This window comes from Pygocentrus nattereri, chromosome 17 (genome assembly GCF_015220715.1).
Source record: "Pygocentrus nattereri isolate fPygNat1 chromosome 17, fPygNat1.pri, whole genome shotgun sequence".
NCBI lineage: Eukaryota > Metazoa > Chordata > Actinopteri > Characiformes > Serrasalmidae > Pygocentrus > Pygocentrus nattereri.
Window position 1 is genome coordinate 2,893,888 of NC_051227.1, and position 20,136 is coordinate 2,914,023.

General features: G+C 37.5%; 1 protein-coding gene across 1 annotated transcript in view; it reads right to left on the reverse strand.

Moving 5' to 3' along the window:
- The window catches only part of strn4 (striatin, calmodulin binding protein 4), a 51,564-nt gene that overhangs the window by 8,264 nt on the left and 23,164 nt on the right, over positions 1-20,136 (reverse strand). The window contains exons 3-15 of the mRNA XM_037546519.1: positions 19,893-19,969; positions 19,652-19,730; positions 19,381-19,566; positions 15,685-15,859; positions 14,754-14,907; positions 12,451-12,546; positions 9,807-9,925; positions 9,417-9,592; positions 6,751-6,798; positions 6,513-6,634; positions 4,467-4,634; positions 3,965-4,105; positions 249-347 (exon numbers count right to left, since the gene is read on the reverse strand). Coding sequence (XP_037402416.1) covers positions 249-347; positions 3,965-4,105; positions 4,467-4,634; positions 6,513-6,634; positions 6,751-6,798; positions 9,417-9,592; positions 9,807-9,925; positions 12,451-12,546; positions 14,754-14,907; positions 15,685-15,859; positions 19,381-19,566; positions 19,652-19,730; positions 19,893-19,969 — 1,640 coding nt within the window. The remainder of the gene's footprint in view (positions 1-248; positions 348-3,964; positions 4,106-4,466; positions 4,635-6,512; positions 6,635-6,750; positions 6,799-9,416; positions 9,593-9,806; positions 9,926-12,450; positions 12,547-14,753; positions 14,908-15,684; positions 15,860-19,380; positions 19,567-19,651; positions 19,731-19,892; positions 19,970-20,136) is intronic.

Here is a 20,136-nt window from a genome sequence, read left to right on the forward strand (position 1 = left end):
ATACTCCTCTCCCAACTTCATTGATATATATTTGTGTCAGAACAAAACCTTGTATCTCCAAAATGACGACTTTACATAAGGAAAAGACTTGCTTTACTTTTAATGTAAGTCATTGGGACCACACTTTTTTCCTAGTAATTTTAGGCCATTTCTTTTAGTCCATTCATCATAAAATTTACACAAAATGTAAAAGGTAACAGGTTTTGTTTAGATATATATACACATCTTGTTTACAGACACACACACACCTGTCTTGTTGTCCATGAAGCGGATGGTACGGTTTTCATGGGCAGTGATAGAGATAGGTTGGGTTGGATGACTGACCACACGGTTAATCAGCTCACTGCCTGCAGGGGGCAATAAACATATACATGCTACATCAGTGGAAAGGAAACCTGGCGACCTAAGTGAACACAGGAACATGCATATAACTTGTGTGGAACATAGAAAACAGCTAGTTACTGAACTATTCTACTAACACTTTATTTGAAGGACTCAGCTGCTGTCGGAACAAAACCTTGTATCTATGAAATGGTGACTTCACAGGAGAAGGAAGAAACCTACTCTACTGTACTTCTAATGTAAGTTAATGGAACAAATCATTTTGGGCGGTTTCTTTTGTTTTCTATTGCCGTCAAAGCACTTCTGTTTTGTATTTTGTAATTATACACAGAGTATGTGCAAAGTATTTCACATATGACTATTTTTTTTCTGAATAGGGTAAGAAAAACTAAATTATTAAACTACTTTTAACATTTAGTAGAGGAACAAACCCTCTAAAAATTGACACACCCACATACGAGGTAGAACAAAGCACAAGCAAGTTTTCAACATAACTTTGATATCTCTAGTTTGCTAAATGGACGGTTGTATAAAAGTATTTTAAAGCAAAATTTGTATAATTCATTAGTATTTGGACACTCCCCAAAACTAGAAAATATACAAATAGGCTCGGTCATGTAGAATGGTCGCACAATGCTAGGATGCTCTTATCTCACTGTCATATGCCACCGTCACATGCCACCTTCACATAGGCTGACCCATTGTAAGGAATGTCACAAAATGTTAGGGGACTCAATTCCAGATGCCATAGACCAAGTCACTATAATGACTGACATATAACACTACGAGGGTTCTTGTCTCACTGTTACGTGGCACTGTCACATAGGGCAGGCCAATGTTATGACTGTCACATAGTGCTAGAAGGCACTTCTCACTGTCACATGCCGTGTTGGCCAAGCAACTGTACTGACTCACATAATGCTAGGGGGCTCTTATATCACATGCCACCGTCATGTAGGCCCATGTAGGCTCTGTCATGTAGCACTGTCACATAATGCTAGGGAGCCTTTAACACACTGCCAGGTGCCATTGTCATGTAGGCCAAGCCACGGTAATGACTGTCCTTTAAAGCTATGGGGCTCTCATCTCACTGTCACTTGCCACACTCACACAGGTGTAAGTAACAACGTACATTAACTCTCGTTACTGGAATTGAGTAGTTTCCCCCAGTAACAGAACTTTTTGAAGTGGAATTAAATTATACTTTAACTTTAGTTCATTTTTAATGAAATACTTTTACTTTGCTACTTTAATTTTCATAACATTACAGAGAAAAATATACTGTGAGTGTATCAGTTCAGAAACCAATATGAATGAAGCCCAGTTAAATTTAAAAGATTAACCAAATCAAAAAACAGCAGCTCCGACAGGAAAAACACCACAGAGATGTCCAGTTTAGTGGAGAACAACAGAGCAGAACTGAACCAGCACACACGAGGAACAGATCGCATCCAAACGGTCATCTGTATTCATTTTCACATGATCTAAAGAATTATGGCATTATCAGCAGCCAAGTTAGCTGATCTGTTAGCTAAACAGGTACTGTGTTTACAGTTTATTTCTTTCTTTTATAAAGCCTCTGTTTATTAAACTTAAAACTGCTACTTTAGTTAACAGGAGTCGCCCACAATTTACTGTTTAAAACACAGCCTAGTTTAGCTGCTGTTGTGGAGATAAACGGTCCTTTACAGCTGTGAGACAAGAAATCTCGTCTAATACAGGCTCTTGTTAAACTCCGGACAGTGATTCTGTTTTGCTGTCATTGACTGGCCTAATTTGATCCCTCCACACCTGCCCACCTTCTCGGTCTCTGTCTTTGAGAGGTCTGTACGGGACTGTTTTTTCAGTCCCACTCCTGCAAGATTTCATACCATCCCTTAGAAAATCACAATAATTTCTCCTGCCCACAATCGAATTTGTTCTGCTCCTACCGCACAATCCCACGCACATCCAATATGTGACAGTCTAATCACAAATACATTATTCTCTGCTAAAATAACATGACAGTCATGGTCATCAGGCTCACTGAAGTAACTTTACCAAATGCCATTTATTCCCTGTAAACACAGAGCAGGAATTAAACCACAGAGCAGTTATTTTTTGGTGTTCTGCTGGGCAGCTGTGGCTATTGGGCTGAATACCCCGTAGCCGTCCCTAGTGCTAATTAACATATATTTGCATGTTGGTCAATTTGAAAACAAAAAAGCAAAGTGGGAAATGAAAAGTAAATTACCAGCAGATGGCAGCGATGTTCGTTTGCATTCGTCTGTTTATTCTAAGCGCATCCATGCCAAAAACTGAATCGCAAACTGTCACTTTGCTGTTGATTTATCCATTTTGCATTTTCATTTTGTGAGACATTCAACCTATTGCTATGAAAAAGAAATAAGAATGTAAACATTGCATTTTGACTTTAGTTTTAGCACGTATTCTGCATTTCATGAAGGCAAAGCCAAAGTGAAGCTTGTATTTTTTCTTATTTAGCTTTTTCATTTTAGATTTGACCATGACATACCTGAATAAGGACTAAAATTTAATGACAAATAACTGTTATTAAATTTATTTTTATTTTTGTCAAAAATGAAAATGCAAATGTAGGTATTTCATTTTATATTTTGGCAGGATATTTGTGCAGATGTTTGTAAAAAGAAATGGTAAAAGTGGTTTTCATTTACATTGTTTTAATTTTCTTTTTAAGATGGATTTGCCTCCCATATTCAACCGGATATGCTGCAGCTCACTGATCTGGTAAAAATGTTACTGCGATAGTGTGTGAATTTACAAAATGTCAGTTTAAACTTCTATTACTGCTCCACTGCTAAACTAAGATCATTTTCAGAACTACAGTGGCTGATGTGGAACTACTAAACTTCTTTAGATTTAGACACTCAGACTGTATTCAGGTCTGCCCTGAAGAACTACTTCATGAGGGAAATCAACACTAGATTGCTTTTTTTTTTTTTCACTGCACAGCAAAGCTGTAAAATCAGTCAACTAACTGTTAGCATGTGTCAAAACATTTATCCCAAATAAAGACAACATAAAATGTAGATGGCAGAAATGTACATAAAGATGGAAATATCAAACTTAAAAGCCCATACCATCAAGCGTCCTAGCCAAAGCACACTTCATCAGATTTTGTGCAGACACATATTTTGAATATGGAGCTTCAAATTCAAAGTACATTCACAGGAACATTAGCTTACTGCTAAAAAACCTAAAAGCTTGACTCAGGTAATGGTGGAATATAAAACAGTTGCTAAGAAGTGATTGGAGGAGAAAATGAAGAGGACATTTAGAAACGACCTGCAGCGTATCAGGATTTTGATCGGCCATAACACAATGACAAACTAATTTTTGCACCGTGCTGCTATTAAAGTTCGCGCTGCTACTCACAGCCAAAACAGCCATTTTGATTGTCTGTAACTTTATTATATTTTTTATTTATTATATTACATTATATACACATTAGACATTATTCTTGATTCATTAAAACATTAAAAATATTTGTTTGATTTATGCACTAAATTAAACGCTGTCCCTTTTGTGCTTCTAGGCAGAGGCATTTTATTTTGAACATTTCAAATTTTCAGTTACTCAATATTCAGTTAAAGCTACTCACCATCCTTAGTGTGGGTTTCCAGAACTAAAATGCTTTGCTCTGTGTTGAGGTCATACAGGACAGTCTCACCCCCATCAAAGGACACCACTGCCTGGGACAAGTCAGCATTCCCAAATGCAATAGAGGTGGGAGTGCCATGTTCTGAGATGGAGAAAGTTTCTTAATTAGATAAGCTTGACAGCATAAATGTACTATGTTTATTATGAAACAGGAATTATACACATAGTGCACTCTAAAATTACAAGTAGCCTTTTTAATATGACCAAAAATCAAAAATTCTATTTGAAGTGAGAAAAAAAAAAAAAAAAAAAAAAAATCACACAGATGCCTCTTTTTCATTCAATCTTACTAGTATTTCCATCAATGTCTCCTTAGCCTCTGGAGTGCTGCCAAGTGAAACATAGATTACTCTTTTAAGTGATGCCTCAAGGTTTGCTTCCACATGCATCTAAGGGGGGGTGACTTGGTCATTAGGTCATTGGCGACCCACACACAGACTCACCTTTTTCTTTGTTGAAAACAGATATGCAAGGAGTTGAATTTTGGGGGTCCCAAATGCGCACAGTGCCATCTGCTGAGCAGGAGCCCAGCCGTTTCAGGGTGGAAGAATACGCCAGATCCCACACTGAATCCTCATGACCCAACAGCGCACTACTCTGAACACCAGGGTCTATAGTATGCACAGAAAAACAAACACATTCAGATCAACACAACCTACCCAGCCTAAGGAAGTACCTAATCAAAAGTGCCTTCTACTGGTACATAATACACTTATTTTGCAAACGCACTATCAACTCTTATGATAAAACTGTAACTTGGCTTCCATTCTAGTAACAGCAACGCTAAGCAACCAAATGAAGATTAAGCAGACAGACAGTAGTTTGTATGGTTCAGCCACACATCGTGTCCTGTTCTTAGTAGTACCCTGGACTCTCAGATTACAGAGCGATGACTACAGTATAGCAGAGCTGGAGTGTATAATGAAATGAAATGAGAACCTTTGAAGTATGTATCTATACAATACTGTTTAACGGTTTGGAATTACTTGTCATGTAATCATCATCACCATCGTTAAGTCCAGATAGGGTCGCAGTAGCAGTTGAGAGAGCAGAGAATCCCAGACGACCCTGTCCCCCTCAACTTCCTCCACCTCATTCCAGGGGACTCCAAGCCACTCCCAGGCCAACTTGGAGATATAATCCCTCCAGCAGGTCCTAGGACGACCCCGGGGTCTTGCCCCGGGAGGCATCCAGGTGGTATCCTGATCAGTTGCCCGAACCACATCAGCTGGCTGTGTTGGAGTAGCGGCTCTACTCTGAGCTCCTTTTCCGCAGCTTGTATTCGTGATCTCGTTCTTTGGGTCAGTACTCACAGCTCATGAGCACAGGCGAGGGTCGGGATGTAGTCCGACCAGTAAATAGAGTCACTACAGTCCGATACAGAGACCACATTGCCTGCGGCCGATCTCATGATCCCTCTTCCCATTACTCATGAACAAGACCCCGAGATACTCCTCCACCTGGGGCACGTCCTTACCCCTTACCTGGAGTGGGCATGCCATCCTTTTCTGGGCTAAGACCATGGACTGTTAGGTCCATGGAGGTGGACTGGAGGTGCTGATCCGCATACCAACCGCTTCACACACTGCAAACCGCTCCAGTGAGCGCTGGAGGCAACCATGTGATCCAGCCAAAAGAACAACATCATCTGCAAATATCAGAGACACCACCCTCCAGCCTCCACACATAATGCCCTCCTGACCCTGGCTACGCCCTGACACTCTGTCCATGAATATCACGAAAAGGAGTGGAGACAGGGCACAACCCTGGCAGAGTCCATCGTGAACACTGAAAAAGTCTGAGAGTCTGACTCAATGCTGAGTATACAAACAGAGCTCTCACTTTGGGAACCCAGAGATTGAATGGCCCCTGAGTAGTAGCCCCGGCACCCTATGCTCCTGGAAGACCTCCCACAAGAGATATCTCAGTGAACACAGAAGTAAACCTTCTCCAAATTCACAAAACACATGTAGACTGGGTTGGCAAACTCCCATGCCCCCTCAACTATCCATGAGAGGGTGAAAAATCACACATTACATTGTCATTGAATAGAAAATGACATTACATCACACCACCAAAACCTATTTTTTAGATCTTTTATTCAATATTTACAAAAGAGTAAGTTATTTTCTAAATAATTATCTGAATCATGAAGTATTTTGGATATTCATTTTATTATAACTTATTATAACTTTATTATAACTATTCACTTCTTTATTAGTAACTCCAAAATTATCTATTGTTCTGGACACTAAACTTCTATACACTAATATTTCTAACATTTTCTTAATGTGTTTCATAGCTCTCAATTAATTAGTTGAAGTTTCACACAACTAGCATAATAAATCATTTTATGTATCCACAACACTGATTAAAACATTGATAGTGAACTTTGCATTAGTGATTTCAAACTTATGAATGGCATGTGTCCGGCAAGCAGCTTTTAGTAGTTTTATGATTACAGGACTGTAAATATTTTGGAAACTTACCATAGTTGTCATAAGGATCCACATTAAGATCTGGAATTTTCCAACAACGCACGCTTCCATCCAGACCCCCACTGTAGCAGGTTTCTCCTTCCTCACCCATGGATAGAGAGAGGACTGCTCCACTATTTGGACACAAAAACATATAATTCTATTACTATACTTACTATAACCTAAAGTTGAATGTAATTCAGTTTATTTATAATCCTTACTCAACCCAAAGCTCCAGTCTAACATTCACCTGTGTGCTCGGAATGTGTAAACAGGCTCAACATCCAGTGCTGCATTCCTAATTGAAAACCAAAAGACAAAGGAAAAAAGGTAAGTTCACAACTTCCTATACAATAACTATACTATACTATGCAATATCTTCAGACTTTAAAGTCCAAATGATTTATTCAGAACTGGTTCAACAAACAGCTGTAATATTTAAACAATTGTAAATGCACCGAAATAATTAATCCATAAAATAAATTTAATTCAAATGTGTACATTATTTCTATACAAAAAACATGACATCAACACCCTGTAACTTCACCAACTCTTTTTTTTGTGTGTACTTTTGGCAAAAACTACAGTGATAGTCTAAGACATTTGTGTATTTGGCAGAAATTACTGTCTAGCACAGGAATAATATAACTAGGTAATCACTCAGGTAACTTGAATCCACTTGAGAAAACATGAAATATGATGGAGATGATGGAGAGAACGTAAAGCCCAATTCTTGTATCAAGACTGACTGAACAAATTCTAGAATTTTTATTCTTAAAGGTACAGAGGTTTATACAACTTGAAACCAAAGATAACACAATAAAAACATGTTCTGAAATAATGTTATCATTGCAATGTTATTATTGCAAATGTCTGAGAGTTCTGAAGCCCTTGTCTGTGTTAACATTAGGGGAAACTGTCATAAATATGATGAAAATTCACAAATTATCTTTTATCATTTTTGCTCCACAGTACCACATTTTCTACACAGAAGTAAAAAAAATGGCAACCACTTGGCTGTTATTTATTATTTTGTATATTCTTTCATTCAGATTAACTTGTACAAGTTTGCATTTCAATGTGCAATGCGCAAACTTCTGCCGATATTGTTGCACAGCTACCAGAATCACTATCGTATAGTGAGCTGTGAAATCTATACTTTACTTGTAAATTCTCATTTGTATACGTATTACAGTTTATAGTGAACAGGAAAGTAAAAAGGCACATTTAAACTTTTTCATCTCATTTCGGTACATGCAAACCTTTGACATTGTCGTTGCACCTTTTCCAGAATCATAATCATACTGCTCAGAAATGTGTGTGAAATTTGCAACTTTTTTTGACATAAAAGACTCACCCTTGTTCTATTAGATCATGTGTTCAGAAAAAACTGCCACCTGACCATGCCTTCTGGGCATGACACATGCTAGAGGGCACTCCTGAGCAAGTCTAAAATGAATGAGAATTTTGAAGCTTTGGTGCAAAATTAGACTTTTTTGGTTGTTTTGCCCCTTTCACATCAATAAGGACTAACACAGGTGAGTGTTTTTTTCTTTTTCTTTCACATAATATGAGCAATAGGACAGGGCTGGGCTCCTGGCTCTGGTTGTATCTAGTTACTAGCAAGCTGGCACTGAGTCTTTGAATGAAGCATCTTCAAAAACCACAAGCAGTGAAAGGGTCTTTTATTGTGAAGAGTATAGCAAACTGAAACTTGTACAAGTTGATCTGAATGACTGAAGAAGAAGAAGAAAAAATGTAGGCAAAAGCAAATTTTCATATCTGAAAATGGAACTGAAGTCAGTAAGAACCCAAAATTGCATTATTTGCAAATAAATATCCATGATAAAACAATTCACAAATACGATACATTTTGGCTTAAATCTCACTTCATAGTACCCTGCCCGCTGTCCTGTTTACACTACTTTGTAAAAGATATTTAATAAAGAAACCTTGCATTTGCATCCTGCTTACTCATCTACCTTGCCTGCTCCAGAGTTCTGTGTAAACATGGATTTGTGGATTTTGTATATGAAATTTGTGAGTGTGTGAATGTGTTATTTTATGTCAGCAGAACTAGCATTATCATAACCAACATGGTAAGGTAATGCATGCACACACCCTAAAGAGTTTCATTTGAGTTGATAAGATAATTAACAAGCAATGTAGTTAATCAGCCAAATTAGAAGAGAGAGTACCCTAAAATGACCTGAAAGATCAATAAATCACTAACAGTAGTTATGGCATTTCTAGCCGTTTCTCAAGGAGGTGGGAAAAAAATTTAAACTAGACACATAGTTCCCCATTTGGGTCAATTTTTAAATGTGCTGTGGAAAAAAATGTGCAGAACTCCGGCATGCAATGAGAAAAAAAATTAACAGACATGTGTAACCACTTATACAAACACTCTAAAAATCCTTTTAAATTGGACTAAAATTGAAGGAATTGGAAGAAGTGTACTCCTTGATTATTTCAAAAGCCAGGATAAATTAAAAACTTCCTTGTTTCTATGCTCATTGTCCATTTTATCAACTCCGCTTACTATACAGGTGCACTTTGTATTGTTCTACAATTACAGATTGTAGACCATCTGTTTTTCTGCATACTTTGTTACCCCCTTTTACCCTGTTCTTCAGTGGTCAGGACTCCAATGGACCCTCACAGAGCAGGTACTATTTGGGTGGTGGATCATTCTCTAGAGTCTCTAGAGTCTATAATTGCAGAGCTACAAAGTGCACCTATATAGTAAGTGGAGTTGATAAAATGGACAATAAGCAAGGAGATGGTCATAATGTTATGCCTGATCGGTGCAAAGCAGAGTATTGCAATTTTTAGATTAACAAACTGCATTCACAATTATTCACAATGGCAAAATAGTTCACCCAAATCCAGAAGGAGCTAGTCACAAGTGCTTACTTTTTAGAGTGCATGGCCTTGTTCAGGTTCCAAAGTTTCAGTGTGCCATCCTCTGAAGCTGTCAACAGCACGGCTTGACTGGGGTGAAATGTCAGTGCTCGGATAGCGTCAAAGTGGCTTCGCAATGTAAAGCGTGGATTCCATGTCTTCTTAAACTCCTCTCGACTGTCCTGCAGCTATGAAAAAAAGAGGAACAGAGGGAAAGAGAGAGACAAGATAAGAGAACCACAAGAAAAATGGAGAGCAGTGGGGGAGATTTTCCAATGTATACAAATATATAAGATCCATGCAAAATATAATTTGAAAATATTCATAGTTCATAGTCCAAGGCATATAAACTTCCCAATGCAAGCATGAAGAACAACTACTCAAAAAGATTAGTACACCTACGTCATTAGTAAGTTCATTGTCATTAGCAACAGTGAGGTCAGCAAGCTCGCCAAGATTTATGTCCCCTCCTCCTACTGCATCCAGTATAAACACTTCAGAAGAGAAACTCAGATTGCCCCCTACAATGGAGAAACAGCAATTACATAAGAAAACACAACAGTTAAAGGCATGCTTTAATGGACTAAAACAGGCCTCCACTATGCCCATGTTTATAAAATATGTATAATAAAAATGTTTGTGAAATGACTACTGTGTTCATACCTTTCATTTTTTTCATCTTTTTCCTTCCTTTAGCAGTATTGCTTTAAGATTATAAGGCATGGGGGCATTTTCATCTTAAGGCAATATTTTATTATATTTAAATGTATGCAATTTTCATAATGTAGTCAAATTAACCAAGACATATATGACTTATTTAGTTTTGCACTGGAACCACACAAGATCACAAACTACACTATAAAAAGTATTTGTTCTTTGTTCAAGTAACCAAAAAAATTATATAGGCCAATAAGTTTAAGTTAAGGCTTTTTATGGTGATTTTTTTACTTGTCAAAGTTCTAACTTTTTAACTGGACACAGACATCTAAGACAGAGGAATCTTCAAAATCTTAGGGCCCCCGAGTGGTACCACTGTCTGAGCATTCACTCCAACATCAAATGGTCATGGGTTTGGACCCCAGTGATCTCATAACAAAGAGATGAAAATGCCTGGGGGCTTCTGTGTGATGAAGCAGTCACAACTAGTGGGGTAATGGACTAAAACCAAACTCTATACCATTTGCCACATACCATACTAAGACGCAGAATTAAAAAATGTGATTTGAATGTGAATTCAATTACTGATATAATAAAAAGTAACAAAAGTCCCTGAGTAGAACGTTTTCATGAAATGAACTTACTGATATTAGTCATCTTCTGGTGTTAAACAGTATACACATATTGGTAGTCACTGAAATTTTGGATAAGATGCTCAGTAAAATTATTGTACAAGGATATAGGTCAACATCCAAAACCATATTCCTGGAAAATTAAGAGATGATATAATGCAAAGTGTTACAGTTGCAGATCATTTACATTGTAGAAAGTTGCTATAAACCACTAAGTTTTAAATTTAAGTACATTTATGCAGTGAGTGTTTGCTGGACAAAGTAAAGTACTTTGCAAAGACAATGCAAAGTACATGAAATAATTTTGCTGGGGATTTTGACAGGCTATCAACAAACTGCCAACTTAAACAAAGATTGATTGTGACTACCAATACTTGAAAACAAATAGTAGTTGGCCGTCACTACAGATGGAAAACTGAACAACACAGCTACCAGTTACATGACACCACATCAGAAGCAAATTTAAAAAGGAAGCATAAGAAAATGGTAATGCATTTCTAGGTGTGAATTTACATTTTCTAGTCATGTCTGCAAATTTGGTTAAAAATGAAAATTCATTTGTATTTGCTAGTACCCTACTATTATCATTTCATATACACAGTTTTAGAAGCTTTATGAGTAACTTTTATATTAAAATGTATGTCCCAAACTGTGTAACTATTCTTCAATTGAGTATGTAACAGTGATACCAAAATGAAATAAAATATAAAAATCTAATTAAATTTACAACTTACATAAAACAAATATAAAACACATTTATGTGCATTTGCACTTTCTAACACGGCACTGAAAACTGCATTATCAATGCATGACGCATCAACACTGAGGCTATCATGCTTATATCTTATGGAATTTTAGCATAGACAAACACTTGCTGCTTATATTTCCAGGTTATACAGTTATCATATAATGGTTTTAAATTGCACTTTATACTTGTTTTTTCCATCATATGTGGACTGGCTGCATATGCCAGAAGTAAAATGATCTTTATCTATCTTTTTTAATTCTAGGAATATAAACTAGTGCAGAAGAGTCTGAAAGTAATATTTTGCTTGGCCAACCAAGGTCAGAAAGTCAGAACAGAAATAATCCTCTTAAACACTCATTATAAATGGAGGTCATTCTAAAAACTCTTACTAAGGACTATACTGACTAACACAGGCATTTAAATTAAGCTATTCAAAGCATCTAAATCTCTGTGTAATTGACATGTCAATACTAGAATCTGTCCATAGCTAGGGTCAGTGGCTGGTGTTTTAGAGGAAGTGCGGGCATTACTAAACTGATTTTATTTTTGCTATGAATTCTGGGTAATGGAGGAACTTAATATCTAGTCATTAAACTCTCTATTTTTGAGTCTATGTCTTAGCCTGGTCATTGCCTTACAATCAAGGAGAACACCAAGAAGGCTGAATTCAGATGTAAAAAAGAAGAAAGTGCTTCTTCTGTTTGCAATTATACTGTCAGTCAGCCCACTGGGGCAGGGCCATAGCATATAAAATTGGAAAAAGTCTTATCTGCATGTATATATGCATGTGTGTGTGTGCAGTTAAGCAGTTAAGGAACTCAGAGGGATAAACTTTTGCCAACAAAGACATTAAATGTTGGATCACATTGGTCTCTCTTACACTGTCGAGCTAAATGATTCTCACGGCCAGAATGTGCGTGATGTCTGACATCATGGGCCCTAGGAATAAGCATTGACTGGATATGTTTCTGACCGTTACGGACATGCATGAAGAGAAGGAGGAGCTTACCTTCCCCAGAACGACACTGACCCGGGACAGAGGGGGGTGAGGAGGACTTTGAGGAAAAATCCGACATCATGCCTTGCAACTTGTTCCTGCGGTTTTCTTAGTCCATAAAGAGAGAGACAAGTCAACACTTGAAAAAGTGGTAGAAAAGCTCTAATTTCAATAACTTTTTTTTTCAGCTCTTTGACTAAAGTTAAAAAAAAAGCAAAACAGCGCTAGCAAGAAGTTTAATTTAGTGTTGCTGTTGCTTTGAGTGAGACAAAAAAGCTATGTAGTGGACTGTTGGTTGAGCCCAGTTACTGTCAAAAAAGTTGGGACAAGCCCATGTCTACCCTTGCGTATCATCCCCTCTTCTTTTAACAGTCTGCAAGCATCTGAGAAGTGAAAAGACCAATTGCTGAAGTTTTGGTAGAAGAATGTTGTCCCACTCTTGTCAGATTTTTTGTTCCATGATGCATCAAATGTTTTCTATTGGTGAAAGGTCTGGTCTACAGGCAGGCCAATTCTGCACCCAGACTCTTCTTCTGTGAAGCCATGTTATTGTGATGAATGCAGTATGTGATTTAGCATTGTCTTGCTGAAATATGGAAGGCCTTCCCTAAAAGAGACACTGTCTAGATGGGAGCATATGTTGCCAAAACCTGTATATTTATTATTCAGTATATTCAGCATTAAATGGTGCCTTCATTATACCATTCATAGAGGAGGCAATGGATAGGGCAAGATTGAGGCAGATGATCCGCTGTGGCGACCCCTAAAGGGAGCAGCCGAAAGAAGAAGATTAAATGGTGCCTTCACAAAAGAGCAAGATACCCATGCCATGTGCACTAATGCACCCCCATATCATGGAAGCTGGCTTTTGAACTGTGTATACTCCTGCAACTCCCGTGACCCAGAAGAAGCGGCTTAGGTGTGTGTGTGTGTGTGTGTGTGTGTGTTTGTTTTCCTTAATTTTTAGACAGTTTTTCACAGACTGGTGACTTCTGAGAGATACTGCCTCTCTAAAATGCTCTTTTTATACCCAGGCATGTAAGTTCTATTATGAATAAAATGTGGGTCTATGAGATCTGCAAATCATTGCATTCCGTTTTTATTTACATATAGTTACATTTTACACAGCATCCCAACGTTTTTGGAATTGGGGCAGCAAACCTTCTTACCGTATAACAGTAACTTCTCTGTAACATGCCATTTGCACAACTGTACAGCTATTAAACAAATATTCATGTTATTCTGCAATATTCTATATGTAATAGGTTTTACAGTATACAGTATCTCACAAAAGTGAGTACACCCCTCACATTTCTGAAAAAACACTATAGAAATGAAACTTGGAATTAAAGTAGTTAGTGTACAGCCTGTATAGCAGTACAGATTTACTGTCCTCTGAAAATAACTCAATGGAAAAAAACTGGTGGCCTGTCCAGGGTGTATCCTGCCTTCCACCCAATGACTTCTGGGATATGCTCCAGCTCACCCCGCAACCCAGAAGGACAAGTAGCTTAGAAAATGTCTGCACATGCGTGTTCCTTGCCGTTACTGTTTGGCAGTTTTATCCTTCAACTCAAATTCCTTTATCATTTAAATGAAATTCTGAAAATTCTTTCAGACTTTCTTTTTTCTCTCACTGGCTGTTTCAGTCCACTGCTACTCCCACAATCCCCTAGGCAGGAGTCCAGTACAACACAGACGATAAACTTATACAGGCGATAAAGCAAATGTCCACTTTTGAAGAGATTATTTGATCATGCCTCAATAATACTGAGATAAACAACTGATCATCACACTGATTTATGATACTACTCGGGCTTGATCAGAGCTCAATAACACAGATTATTAACTGATTATCACACTGATTTATGAGTCTATTCAGGCTTTTGTAGGAACGGTGTTTGCAAAGAAGCTGATCATTGAGATCCTCTTTAGAGTTCACCTAACAAGTAAGTTCGCTACATGTAATGCACTGACAGTTAATAAACAAGCAATGATGTTTTTTAAAGATGGTACATGTTTTTTAAATGTAATGTGTCAATATTCTAAAAGTATTCTTCTAATGATGTAATATGTAACTGCATTCTTAAAACTGCCTTTACAAAATGTAAGAAGGTCTAAATACAGATGCTTAATTCCTCAATTGTGAACACCTATTTCCAATTCCTGTGTGTGTGAAGAACTACACTTAGTCATGATTCCATTTTAAATCCAATGTGCCTGAGCCAAAACAACAATACTAATCAACTTTCGCACTGCACCATATGATGCATGATGACAACAAGTAACTCTATAGAGCACTCTGCCTTCCATACCTAACTCACGGCCATCTCCTGAGATACGCGCCTCCCCGGCCCCCTCACACTCCTCTCCTGAGCCCAGGAAATCAAACTCACTAAGGGCATCCTCTGAGTCATCGTCATCATCATCATCAGGGTCTAGATCTGTGGTCATGGGTTCACCTGCCATCTACACAAAAACAAAATCACCATTTGTATTATTTGGGGCTCCACTTTCCTAAGACAAACACATGCGTCAATTGTTGCCTCAAGTTACAAAGACAATTGTGTATACCCAAAAAGAACTTTTTTTTTCTTTTATGCAAGACCATCCATAAAGCTTTGTGTAAATTAGCTGAGCAGAATGAAATACAAATTGGAAGGCATTAGTGTGTGTGTATAGAAAAATGATCACTTGAGGTAGAACACAATCTGTTGCACATTAGTCAATATATTATTCACACCAGTAAACAGAACAATTTAATTATTATTTTTATAATTAAATTGTATTGTATTATTTATCTTCTCAATATTAGATTTACAGCCAATAATTACAATCATTAGTTCCCCATTTTGCTCATAATGAGTAATGTGTTATCCAGTGATGGGTATACCTATTTTTTTTTATTTTTTCCTCCACATACAAGAGCCTGCTGGCGGAATTGGTAAATTCAGAAGGTTAAGACTGATTTTAGAGGCGGTCCTCCAAGTTCATATAGCAATGACATAAATTTCAACAAAAATACTAACACTTTATCTTTCACTATGGCTTAACATTGCACTTTCATCCCACAACGCATGTCCTTTTTTGATCTCTCTGCAAAGGACATTAAGATACCAATATTTTGCATTTTACAGTCAAAGCCCAAAAAAAGTGCTTTTGTGATTTTTTTTTTTTTAATATACACTGCTAATGTGTATAATTACAGCATGCATGTGTGTGTGAATCTTCCAGAGCATTCCTAACCTTGGCCCGGGACCTCTTGTTCTTGTGTGGCACATCAATGCAATCTGTACCAATGCCTTGAAAGTCATCATCTTCATCACTGTCTTCCTCTTCATCTTGACAGCTGCGCAGGAAGGGAATTTTATCCAGTACTGAGCCACCTATCCGCTCTTTAGAATTCTCTTTCCCCGCATTCCTGTAAATCACCAATTGAAAATATAAATATACAGCTAAAACCGTTTTTTTTTTTTTGGGAATTGTCATAAGTTGTTTGCAAAACAATTAGAAATATTTTTATAAACGTTTCAATATACAATCATAAACAGAGTGAAACAATAAGTAGCTACAGAATGAGGATACTCAGCTCCGGTATAAATTTGACAAAATATGCTCAATAAAGCTAGCTATAGTTTTCACCTGGTTGTTACCTGTTTGTCAGCTACGTAACTTTAGGATTATGTGAGGTAAAGAAAATGTGATATGCTGCATAGCCAACTACTCAACTATTCAGAAGAGTAATTTTAGGAACTCTACAGACAATGAGAGAGTAACTGAGAGAAAGAGACAGAAATAAAGTAATTGACAGCTCTTTATATTCTCTGCTTTCATGTATCGCTTCAATATTTTAGAACAATCACACCAACAGAAGATTAATGTTAGCCTCTTAAACTCCTTGGAACCATTGGTGGTTCCAAAACACACTCATTGATATTCAAATCAAATCAAATTACATTTGTCACATTACATTTACACAGGTGGAAACTGAGTAAAAATCCCTTACAGAATTTAAATACTATAATATTTCAACCTATATAACCTTTTCAACCTATATTCAACTGAATACACTACCAAGACAAGATATTTAATGTTCAAACGGGTAAACTTTATTGTTTTTTGCAAATATTAACTCATTTTGAATTTGATGCCTGCAACATGTTCCAAAGAAGTTGGGACAGGAGCAACAAAAGACTGGGAAAGTTGAGGAATTCTAAAAAAAAAAAAAAAACACTTGTTTGGAACATTCCACAGGTGAACAGGTTAATTGGAAACAGGTGAGTGTAATGATTGGGTATAAAGGGAACATCCCTGAAAGGCTCAGTCGTTCACAAGCAAGGATGGGGCGAGGTTCACCACTTTGTGAACAACTGCCTGAGTAAATAGTCCAACTGTTTAAGAACAACATTTCTCAACGTGCAATTGCAAGGAATTTAGGGATTTCATCATCTACAGTCCATAATATCATCAAAAAATTGAAAGAATCTGGAGAAATCTATGCAAGTAAGCATTATGTAATGGATATTACCACATGGGCTCAAGAACACTTCAGAAAACCATTGTCAGTGAACACAGTTCGTCGCTTCATCTACAAGTGCAAGTTTAAACTCTGCCACGCAAAGTGAAAGCCATATATCAAGAACACCCAGAAACACCGCCAGTTTCTCTGGGCCCGAGCTCATCTAAGATGGACTGACGCAAAGTGGAAAAGTGTCCTGTGGTTTGAGGAGTCCACATTTTTTATGGAAATTATGGACGTCGTGTCCTCTGGGCCAAAGGACTGTCTGGATTGTTATCAGCGTAAAGTTCAAAAGCCAGCATCTCTGATGATGTGGGGGTGTGTTAGTGTCCATGGCATGGGTAACCTGCACATCTGTGAAGGCCCCATTAATGCTGAAAGGTACATACAGGTTTTGGGGCAAAATGCTGTCAACCAAGCAACGTATTTTTCAGGGACGTCCCTGCTTATTTCAGCAAGACAATGCCAAGCCACATTCTGCACGTTACAACAGCGTGGCTTCACAGTAAAAGAGTGCGGGTACTAGACCGGCCTGCCTGCAGTGCAGACCTGTCTCCCATTGAAAATGCATGGCGCGTTATGAAGCGCAATGGAGCCCCGGACTGTTGAGCAACTGAAAGTTGTACATCAAGCAAGAATAGGAAAGAATTCCACCTGCAAAGCTTCAACAATTAGTGTCCTCAGTTCCCAAACACTTATTGAGTGCTGTTAAAAGGAAAGGTGATGTAACACAGTGGTAAACATGCCCCTGTTCCAACTTCTTTGGAATGTGTTGCAGGCATCAAATTCAAAATGAGTGAATATTTGCAAAAAACAAAGTTTATCCGTCTGAACATTAAATATCTTGTATTTGTAGTGTATTCAATTGAATATAGGTTGAAAAGGATTTGCAAATCATCGTATTCTGTTTTTATTTATGTTTTACACATCCCAACTTCATTGGAATTGGGTTTGTAGAATCTTCCAGATGAAACAGGAAACGGATAGAAGATGTACAAGATGTCAATCTATATATGCAAGTACAGATTTGCTAGATTGAAGGTGCAGTAAGATCAGAGTGAGTCTGTTGGTGTGGAGGAGGTGGTGATTGTCCATGGAGATGATGAATCAAGAGGTGCAGTGACAGGCCTACAGACCAGTACACCATCACTACTGGCTGTTCTTCATAACTTTCACATTTCATAAGCTATATTCAAAAGGTGAACAGAAGTTGAACTCACAACTTTTTTTTCTACTGAAAGTCAAAAGTTGTTTTTCCACAAATCTGGAAAAACGGGGGGTTACATTCTCGTTAAAACTCTCTTTTCTGGAATTCTGTGAAGCTGCTTTGTGACAACATCCATTGTAAAAAGCACTATACAAATAAATTTGATTTGATTTTGAAACAGGCGTCTCTTCAGTGATATAATGTAAAGATTATTTCTTATAAAAAAAATACAGAGTGTGTCTAAGATTTTTGGCCTTCAGCAGTAAATTGTAAGTATATAGCAACATGTGTTAGATCATAAAACACGTTTTTTACAAAAAAATAAAAATGTATATGGCAGCTCTGTCAAAGGTCAGTCAAGTGACAAGACTTTGCCAGATTACGCAAAAAAATGTAACTGATGGTTTTAGAAGTAAACACATCAAACATCAGTCTTGCATGTTAATTTTTCCTTTCTACCACAGAAATCCAGTAACTGGGAGATTTTTTTTTATGATTAATATATATTAGATCCATGCGTAATATGAAGTGACACTTCTACTGTGCACCAACTTGTCCAAACAGATATTTTCTGATTGATTTTATGCCTATTGTTACTCAAAAAATTTGTGAACAGACATTTGAGAGACTTTTATTCCCCCCCTAGTAAAACCTTACCACCACCCCTCACACATCCAGAAATGTATTTGCTTTCCGTATACTTTCATTGAGTTCCTTTCTTTTTTCTCTCACCTTTCTTTCTTTCTTGTGTTCTTTCACAGAAATATAATCTTTCTTCCACTGATTAGATATACCTTTGGCATTATGCAAATGATACTGGTCAGCTTTTCTCTTTTTCTTTCTTTGTCCTTTCTTTTTTTCTTTCAATCATTTATCTCTATTTTCTTTTGTCCTATTTCTTATGTATTCTTCTCTCTGCATACTGCTCGCTCTTCTTTTTTTTTTGGTCTTTTACACTTATCACTTACCCTTTATTCTTTCTTTGTCAAACCTGTTTAGGCAAATCTTTCAGCAAAAATGTAATTTATTTTTCCCTTATTCCTTATAATTAATGTACTCCTTTATTCCTTTCTTCCTCTCCCTTTACACTGGGAAAGCACTGAGATCATTTGCTGCTGGTTCCCTTTCGGTTCACATTAACTGAACTAAGTTTGGGTTATTTAAATAGATCCAAACGACAACCCTAAAAGGCTGTTATGACGAAACAATACTAAACCTCTTGATCTGTTCTTCTATTTGCCGTACAAGTAGCGACTCTCCCCCACTGTGGGATTCAGGTTCTGGAGGCACTTCACTTTGTGGTGACCCATTCACCTCTGGGCTACTGCGACCCAACAGAGACCTCACTCTCTTAGAACGCATGTCCAGGATGGTGTCTGAGTATCCCACCTCCTCCAAGTACCTGCAAATACCACAGACATACTGTGACTCAAGAAAAATTTCCTGCACTGAAACATGTTATGACTGGAGAGATAGAAAGCACTGACTTGCGCAACAACTGACGCCCCTCTTTCCAGGACATTTGATTGGCTGGTTCATTTTCCAATTCTGCTGGCCCATTGACAACTGTTGGACAAGAATATAGGCAATCACCTAGAATATGGTATTCCAGTATATGAGTACAGGATCATAAGCAACAAACAACAAAGCATTGCTTGTTAACATCAAGTCATTTCTGAGACACAAAAAGGCCTTATTGCTAAGTTTGGTAAGTTAGAGAAATGTTACTTGGTTCATTCTCAGCGTCAGACTTCTTCTCTGCTGGGCTCTGATCAGTGCCTGTCTTTAGCTTCTGATATTTGGCCCTAAGGACAACCAGGAGAGAAAGAAAGAATTTAGTTATTTTTTTATTATTTATTTTCCCATGGAGAAGATCCACTAAGAGCACTAGGCCCCATTTTCAGCTTTACCCTAGTAAACAATTGAATGATACACATACAGTTCAAAAACAGGATGAAAAGATAGTGATAAC